Source organism: Chinchilla lanigera, unplaced genomic scaffold, assembly GCF_000276665.1.
Source record: "Chinchilla lanigera isolate Chin_1 unplaced genomic scaffold, ChiLan1.0 scaffold00035, whole genome shotgun sequence".
Classification (NCBI taxonomy): domain Eukaryota; kingdom Metazoa; phylum Chordata; class Mammalia; order Rodentia; family Chinchillidae; genus Chinchilla; species Chinchilla lanigera.
Genome location: NW_004955436.1, coordinates 9,477,689 through 9,486,663, shown reverse-complemented (window position 1 = coordinate 9,486,663; position 8,975 = coordinate 9,477,689). Strand labels below are relative to the sequence as shown.

The 8,975-nt window shown below is 43.7% G+C and overlaps 1 protein-coding gene across 1 annotated transcript; it reads right to left on the bottom strand.

The window, feature by feature from the left end:
* Positions 1-3,921, bottom strand: LOC106149029 (translation initiation factor IF-2-like; the record flags this gene model as incomplete). The annotated part of the gene is given in 3 exon segments (XM_013516585.1): positions 1-944; positions 1,188-1,305; positions 3,856-3,921. Coding segments are annotated over 3 exon segments (1,128 nt in total), but the record flags the coding sequence as incomplete, so codon positions are not given.
* Between the last annotated feature and the right edge of the window lie 5,054 nt (positions 3,922-8,975).

The following is an 8,975-nucleotide window of genomic DNA, read 5'->3' as shown; positions in this document are numbered from 1 at the left end:
TCGGGGCGCGGGGGACGCGGCCGTGCGCGGCGCGTGGACCCCGCGCTTTTCGTGGGGGACCTGGTGGCCTCGGCGGCGTCGCAGCCTGCGCTGGGCCGGAGGGGAAGCGGGGGGAAAGTACTTAGGACTCGGGGGCCGACCGCGGTGCGGCTCGCCGCGGGCGCTTGTTGCTGGCTGCCGCCAGCTTGTTCGCAAATTCCCCGGAAAGCCATTGTCAGGAACGTGCAGACGCCGAGGGAGCGCGCGCGCCGGCCAGGTGCTTTCTGTCCCGGCAGCCGCCTCCCGGACCATTGTCCCGCCGCTTCCCGGTCTCCCTGGGAGTCCCCTTCCTCCTCCCCCGGCGCCGGCTTCCTCCTGGATTCGCGCCACGGCTCGGAGCCCTGCTCGGGGCTGCTGCTGGGTGCGTTGGCCGCGCGTCTGAAGTTGTTTTGAAACGTGATTCTTGGGATCCGCGCAGAGCCGTCCTGGGCGGCGCGGTCCCGGAGCCCGCCCGTGCTGCGGAGCCACCAGCCGGCTCCACACCGCCCGGCTGGGTCCCCCGAGGACCCCAGGGAGGGGCGCGGGGTCCTGGGGAAGCCGCTCCGAGAGCCCGAGGGCCGGGGCGGGCTCCGGGGCAGGTCCTGCGTTCCCTTCCAGTTGGGTGCCCTTCCTGGAGGCGGTGGCTGCGCTCCGGCGACCCTGGAGTTTCTCCGGGTGGACGCTGGGGCGCGGGCGGGCGCTCGCGTGCCACCCCCGGCCCCGGCAACTTTTCCGGTCGAGCCACCCGCGCAGCTCGGCTGGCGGGCGCGTGTGCAGACAGAGACGCAGAGGTGGCCGAGGGGACGCGGGAGACCCGCAACGCCGCAGCCGCGCGCCTCGCCCAGCCCACAGGGTGCAAGCGGGGAACTTACTTTGTACTTGACAGTTCGTCTCTTGTTGAGACTGCCCGATTTCCTGGAAATAAACTCACGCTGTTGTTTTGCGGAGCAGTCGTGTGTTTGCTTTCCATCGCCTCCCCCTCGCCCTTTTGGCTCTAGGAAAGCAGTCAGAGCTCAGATGGGGGGCGGCTTGTGGGTCCCTCAGAGGTCGGGCAGCCGCAGCCTGCCAAGGACACGTCGAGTTGCCGGTGAGGTGAGCACACGGCAACAACAGTTCCAAGCCACGACAGTGTCGTGGCTTCGTTTGGTTTTCCCTGGTTTAAGACTTACTGCTTGCATCTCCGGCAAACAATGCCCGGTGGTGGAACCCTGCTTGATGTAACTCATTACATGCAGCCGAGTGGCGTGGAGTATTGATTCCGGCGCAGTGCTTGTCCCTGCGCCCAGCCTGCACTTGAAAGGGCGTGTAGTTTGTTAATTGAAAGTTTCAACTCTACCAGTTGCGTGATTACACTGACGGACATTCGAGAGCAACAGCTCTTCCCGTGTCAACAGTTGATGGATATATTTTCTGCAGTAAAGAAACTTTGGTTCTTCACTTCTTAAATGTTATTTACCCTTTACCAAACAGGTAAATATTAAACTTCCTGCGGCACAGTGTAAAGAGCACTTTTCAGCTGATACCGCAAATGAACTGTTGTGTCAGATGTCCAGTTCTAGGTGACTGAGCTGAATAAATACATCTGGCTCTTTTTTTTTAAAATAACAAATCATAACATTTAACTTTGTTATAGTTAGTTAATAGAATGGGGACTTCTAAGAGATGTGGTTCTCACGGGATTGTATCTGTCAATTTTGCCGTTCTGTATCAACATATATGCAGAAGTGAGTGTTTCATGCACAATTTAAAGTGAGATCGTGATCCACCTTTCTCCATAGAGGAAAAGTTTATTTTGCAAATAGTTCCTTTTTTCTAGGCTATTATAAATCATTTTGACAGTCAAAAATTTCTGTGCCAGTCAGATTTCTTTGCAAAGACATAAACTAGAGATGGTCTATTCCATCACTTTTTCTCACATTCCACCTTAACTGATGAACTTTTCAAGAAATTTCAATAAATAAGACTTAGACATCTAAAACAAATTGACATTCAGAATTTAAAAGTAACTTACTCAGTTAAATATGTTTTAAATCATACTCATTAGCACTAATTCACTACTTTCTTACATTATCCTAATGTAGTAAGCTTAAGAAGCAAATTTTGAGTGCCTAGGGATTGTTGTGTCTTTGATTTATTACATACCCATTCATTTTGCATCATTGAAATCACAAATTTAAGCGTGTTTTCATTTTTGTGACTTTTCCTTAGCTTTTGGAGTTAAGGTGTAAAATTGCTTCATGATGAGCCTCTTTTTAACCAGATCGTCCTCTATTGGCCTATCATTTGAATGACATGCCACCGTAGTGTTGTTCTATGTTGGGAAACAGACATGGAACGCAGAGAGCTACTAAAATGTGTGCGCTGGTTTAGATAGCTCTCATTTCTTGCTTTTGTTTGTAGAAGGTCTCAGATGACTGACAAGACCAATAACAGAGGGGGTGCTTGGAAACCCGGCTTTCTCATCTATAAAATGGGGATAATGATACGCGTCCTGACCTTTCTACATAGTTTTTATGAGGATCAAGTGACGTGATTTATGTAAAGTAGAACTGTCGATTGTAAAGTATTATGTAACTTTCCAGGGTATAATCATACATTAAGGTCACCAAAGTGCCTTCATTATAGGTCATCTTACTGCACCCTAACTCTCAGAACTCCCTAGTGCATATAGGGTGTGTGTGTGTGTTTGTGTGTGTGTGTTCTGCTTGTGTTTCAGCGGCTCAGTCATACATTTTAATCATGGTTAAACATAAACATCCTAGATTGGTCCAGACCATGATTTTATCACCACAAGCACAGCAATTAGCTGTATTTTAAAAAAACTTTCCTTGGGTAGATCCTTACCTGAGGTAAGTACAAGTTCCAGTTAGCGTTAGTAGTACTCTGACTTCAGGAAGAAGTAGCAGTCAGTCAGTATTTTCAGCCACTTTTCAAGCCTGGGCTCAGCCTTTTCGTCTCAGTGTACAGCATAGTGTGCAGCTTTGGGTGCAGTCTTACCAGTGACCTAGAGAGGGACTATTGTCTTTATGGAAGGACACCAACCTGGATACGCAGCTCAAGGTGCCGCCTGGCGTGTTGTTCCTGGTGTGTCCCACTGCTGATCCCTTGGGACCTTCCAGCTCACGTGAGCAGCCACTTTTCCTTGCGGCCTCTGAGACAAAGTTAATTTCTCCTTTACTTATTACCTACCAGGAAGATTCACTGGAGCAGCTTGTTTCCAGGTTTGCTTTTTTGTTTTCTGGTTTTGCTTGACCAGTTCTTCTGGATGCCTCAGTGCGTTAAAATTCCAAATTCTCAGGCAATGGAATGATGACTAGCTGGGCATTTCTGTGACCAGCTTTTCCTTCTCTACTCCTCCCGTGTCTGACTGTCGCTTTTCCTAGACTGCGAGATGTCATCTGTGTCTCTTCTGTCCAGACGGAAACAGGCCAGCTTGGCTGGTAGTTGGGCTTCGGCATGTGTGGCGCTGACAGCTCTTCTCTTTATCTTCATAAATTTAGATTTGAAAAATAAATCCGCCCCTCTGCCACCATCCCCTCCTGCATTCCCTCCCACGCCTCTCTGGCAGCAACCAGCCCCACATCCAGAGTCACAGAGGTCACAGCTTGGCTGTTTTTACCAAGTATCTTTTGCGGCTGGACATGTTCTGCAAAAACTGGAAGTGTTATCCTCCGTCCCCTTTCCAAAGCCAGTGTCAGTTCTCCCACCAAATCGCTTACGTCGAGCAGTGATGATTTGCAGCTTGTGTGTATAGTAGTAAATATTAAATTCCGGCCATACAATTCCATATAGAGGAAGTGCATGTGCTCCTACCAGTATTTTTGAAGTGCCTCTTACTGATTCACTCAAGCTGGTATTAAAGTCAGTCTGCATCAGGCTCAATACAGGTCCAGGCCGCGCCATTTCCCCACCTTTATCCCCACAGTGGGCAGGAAAAGGAAGATGGAAAGCCAACAGCAGGAAGCATCAGGAAAATGTACACACTGATCAGACAAACAAAGAAGGCAGGGGAGGGAGAGAGGGAGACAGAGAGGGAGACAGAGAGGGAGAGAGGATTGTGTGTATGTGTTTGATCTTTTCCTTCATTTTCGAAAGGGGGGGGAAATGTCCTATTTTAAATTTGTTTATTAGAATCAGCTTCTGCCTTTGTCCAAACTGGCACATTTCTTATTCTGTCAGTGTAAAAATTCCCTCTGTGTCTTCGTCTCTGACTTTATCGTTTGATCACATGTATCTGGCCTGTGTTCCTTTATGAAATGATGTTTCTCTGCTTAAACAGGTTGTAATTGCTTTTGAACATGACTTGTTTTTTCATCAGAATCCACGCTGTTTGTCATAGTTACTGAAAAATAATGCAAGACATATCACTTCATGGTATAGCTTAAAGCGCTATTTCGTTACAAAGTAAGTGAATAATACATCAGTTGGGATAATTTTTCTTTCAATTGAAGCCAGAAACAAAGTTGCACATCCATGAAATAATCTTTTAATGTCACGGAAAGTTTATTTGTTGTGTTTATCTATCTCTGAATGAGAGACTTTATGTTGCTTTTTGTACATAGCAAAAGAAAATTTGAGTACTGTATTGCCTGATATTTTGTGGTAAACAAGATAAGTTACATCCAACTGTGCTTTGTGAAACTTTTTAAAAATTATGTTTCAGTGTTTATAGTGTGAACTCGGAGGTAGACAGTTTTCAAACTTCAAACTGTCTTGGTGCAATTTTTTCTTTTTTAGGGAAAAAATTCTTAAAGACTCACAGTTGCACATCAGAGTTATATATTTCAGGAAGAGTCTCTGGTGAGAGGTGTGTTTATTTTGCTTTTACATTCTTGTGCGAGTTTTCTTCATTTGTAGTTAATATTTTTAAGTAAAAATTGAATTTGCATAATTTAATTTTTTGTGTGTGCTGGGACTCGAACTCAGGACCTTTTCCTTGCCAGGCAGGTGCTGTACCACTGAGGTATATCCCCAGCTCCTGAATTTGCATAATTTAAAAACTTTGTCCTGTGTGGTTTTTCAGATGGTTGTGGTTCTGGAGAGAACTGGGCCTGGGGTGTAGGGATAGTATTGATTGTTGTAGAACACTGCCACTTCCTTATCTAACTGTGGTTGAAATTTTTGGCATTCTGCTTTGTGTGCTGATAACCCAGAAAAATTTTACGTGGCTTCTCTTGTCATTTACAGTTGTCTTAGGAGCACATGAAGTAGTCCTAATGAAATAATTTGTGGCTGCTCTTGATGTGATTGTAGAGCTCTGCTAATAACAGTGATGAGCAGGGTGGTGCTGACTGGATCCTTGTGCGTGGGTCATCCTAGGAAGTCTTTTAGTAAGAAGAATTCAGAACTAAAATCAAATGGGAGAGTACATAGTTGAGTTGCTGAAAGTTTTACTCGTAGTTTTTCAAAGTTTTAGGTTAGGAAGAGGCAAAAGACATCTAGGGATAGAATCAAAGCTCCATGCTTATGTTCTTGGAAATACTATGGAAAGTATGTATTTATTTTCTCTGTTTCCTCGTGGAGAAGGTAAAATAGAAAATATAAAAACTCTGTTGTCTACTTTGCTGTCCCATCCTACACTTACAATAAACCTCCTTCCAGATTGGTGTCTATTTATATAAGAACTTCCCAGTTCTTCCCATTCCGCAGTCAGCTGCCCAGGCTCACTCTCCAAAGCCTGTCCAGCACGGCAGCTGAACAGCCGCCGAAATTTTCCTCCTCCTACTTGGGCAGTGGTGACCTAGCAGCTGCTCAAGTGGACTAGTGGTCCACAGCTCCCTGATGTGATTTTCCTTTGATCACTGAGCAGATTTAAGAGTGGAGAGGAACCCTTCCTCGGGTCTTTCCTAGCGACCTAGGCGTTGCTGGCAACTGCTTCATGGCAGTTGGTTTCATCCACTGTAAGATGCCCCGGGATCTTGCTGCTGAAATTGTGGTCCATGGACCAGCAGCATCAGTGCCTTCGGGAACCTGCGATCATCTGTGAGCAGATCTGACCACAGATTTACCGAACCAGCTCTGGCATTTTAAAGTCTCAGATGATTTACTTGCTCCCAAGACAAAGACAGCCAGCCTAAAAACAATGCCACAAACACTGTACTGTAGAACTGTAAGACTATGGTGAATGCATTAATTAGAACTTGAAACAATTTTCCCTGGGTTTATGCTTCTTATCAATATTTACTTGATTACAATAGAATGTCCCAGAACCATGAAAACAATACCACATAGATCTTTTTAAAGAATACTCAGACAATTTTGAAATAAATATTTCCATAAGGAAGTAACAGTAAGGCTAAATAATTTTGGTGATGAATGTTTTGTATATGAATACCTAGAAGTAAACATGCTATCAAAGGAACCAAATATGCTATATGCAAATCATTTTTCCTAGCATAATGTTATGTTGGCACAGGAAATAGCATTCCTTCTGACATTATTAGCAGTCTCTTGCTTTATTATTCCTTTTTTCTTCCAAGGATAATCTAAGATCTTTGTACTGAGGAGTTCATTTATAGGATAGTCAGATTTAATGAATGGGAGTTTGTAGGTAGAATACATTAAATATCCCTAGTATTCTTTTTATTCCCTCTTGTACTCATATTGAAGAACAGAAATTCTTGTCATTTTTCTCAAGAGAAAAATTATGATGTAATAGACAGTGTACACTACTCATGTCAAAACACAATTTTGCTTGCATTTTATAGCTTGTTTTAGCATTCTTTCAGAAAATGAATTTTCCCAGAAGGCCTAATTGCCTTCTTATTAATGAGCCTGTAAGTGTTTTTTGTTATCCATTTACTATTCTAAATGTGTCTACTTGTGCGCGCTGTTTCAACAGTGAAGTCTCTGATTAAATCACAACTGGTATGTTTGTTTTTGCCATTCACTAGTGATTCAGAAAATACTGGCATAATGACATGGTTACAGCAGACACTAATGGAAGGAAAGGAGCATAAATTAATCTTAACCCCTAATAGTTGGTCATATTGTGATTAAACATACTGGAGATAATCGAAAGTAGATTCTCTGTTTTTGATACTACAAATAAAAATTATGAAACCTTAGAATAAAAAGTACACTGAAAATCAGTTTGCTTTTTCTACTCTCTTAATTTAATTTAGATGTATACTAAAGAAAAAGGTCTAATTGGAAATAGATCACAATATGAGAGAACTGGTCATAGAGAAACTCTGAAAATTTCCTGCACCTTCAAGAGCATTATAGTTGGAAGGTTCTGGCTCATTACTTTTTCTTTTTTCCTCCAAATTCTAGAATTTGTCTTTTGTTAACACCAGCTCTCCTTTTATTCTGATCATAGTAAGTAGGGTCATTTACTCTTGCACGTGTTGGAGGGGAATAGTTTTTGCAAAATCAAGAATAGAAGCAGCCACTTACTAAGAACCTGTGACCCGCTAGGCCCTATGATCAATGTTATACATATTTCCACATCTTCACAGTAATCTTTCACATTGAAATCATTTCCATTTTGTAAACAAGCTTGGAAAAAGTAATAACTTGCCCCAAAGAGCCATGTAAGGTACTGGAAGGGCCAGGATTCATTACTGAATGTGTGCGATACATATAGTGATGAGACAGTTTTTGGGGACTGTATATTAGCAAAACCAGTGCAACCCATCCTGGTGGCAATAAAAAGAAACAAGTTCTTTCTCTTAATTGACAACCCAAGTGAAGCTTGCTTTAGAAGTTCACGTAATTCCACCTGGAGTGGTCTCTCTTTGCTGCTCAGCCTAGCTGTTTGGGCTCTGAGAGCTTTTTGAGCTCCACACAGAGGCGAGATGACTGCAGTAGTTCCCACTCAGCAGGATCCTAGGTTCAAATCCGCACCTGCTGTGGTTCTGAAGAGCCCTGTGGTTCACTCTGATTGGATCCAGTGGGTCGCGTATCCAGATGCTCAGTCAAAGACCGATGGAGAGGAAGTGAGGGAGCAGACTGGCTTGGAGTAGGGTTCTGGATTAGATGGAGCCGCAAAAGATCTCTGAGTCTTCAGTTCCCCGCAGATGGAAATTGTGCTCATGAAAGGCACCTCTAAGGTGTATGCTTGGGTTGGAATTAACATAGACTTGAGCAGCAGGAGAAACTGAGGGAACACGCACGGTGGCTTTGTGTGCATGTGTTTATAATTCCTGTGAAGGGGAGGAAGAAGGTGCTTGGATCAGATGACAACACCAGGGTGAGACCGGGGTTGAAGTTTTAGTCTCTGAAGGGAAAAGGCACCAAGGAGAAGGGACAGAGGATGAAGAGAGGATGGAGACGATTTGTGCCTGGCAGGTTTGTGTGTCCACTATAAAATTAATGACCCTTTCATTACATGTAATTTTCTTCGAGTCCTGTGTCCTGAAGAACTTGAGCTCGAAGTCAAGATTTTATGATATGCGTCAGTGTTGTGACAACATAAATATCATTTTACTTAATGGTAATTTACATAGGTAATTATTATTTAAGTTCTTCTTTAATTATTTTGCTTTGAATGTGGAATTTTGTAAACAGTGTTTCCAAGTACAAGTTTGGTTTGGATTAGAAAAATGATCCATGGATGAGGGGACAAGAATATGTATCTGGATGAAAAAGACCATCTTGGGTAACTGCTTGCTTTTCACATATATGTAAATGCATAGCTTTATTTTTAACAGAAGAGATGAGGATAAACTAAGGTATGGCTAGTGATGCTCACTGGTCCAGAGATATAAGAGCAACTAACTCTTTATTTTTGGAAACTACTATTGAAAAAGACCAGAAGTAGAAGTGAATTCATACGTAATTTTGATCTTGTTGCCTCTGCCGCCTAACTATAAGGGATACATCCAAGCCACCTATGTTATGAGAAAGAGTTACTCTAAGAAATACTTGAGGTGTTCAATAGTGAGTAAAGTTAGAGCAGCCGCAGAGTGGGAGGGTTTCCCCAGCCTAAGGCACACGTTGTCCCAACACTGGTA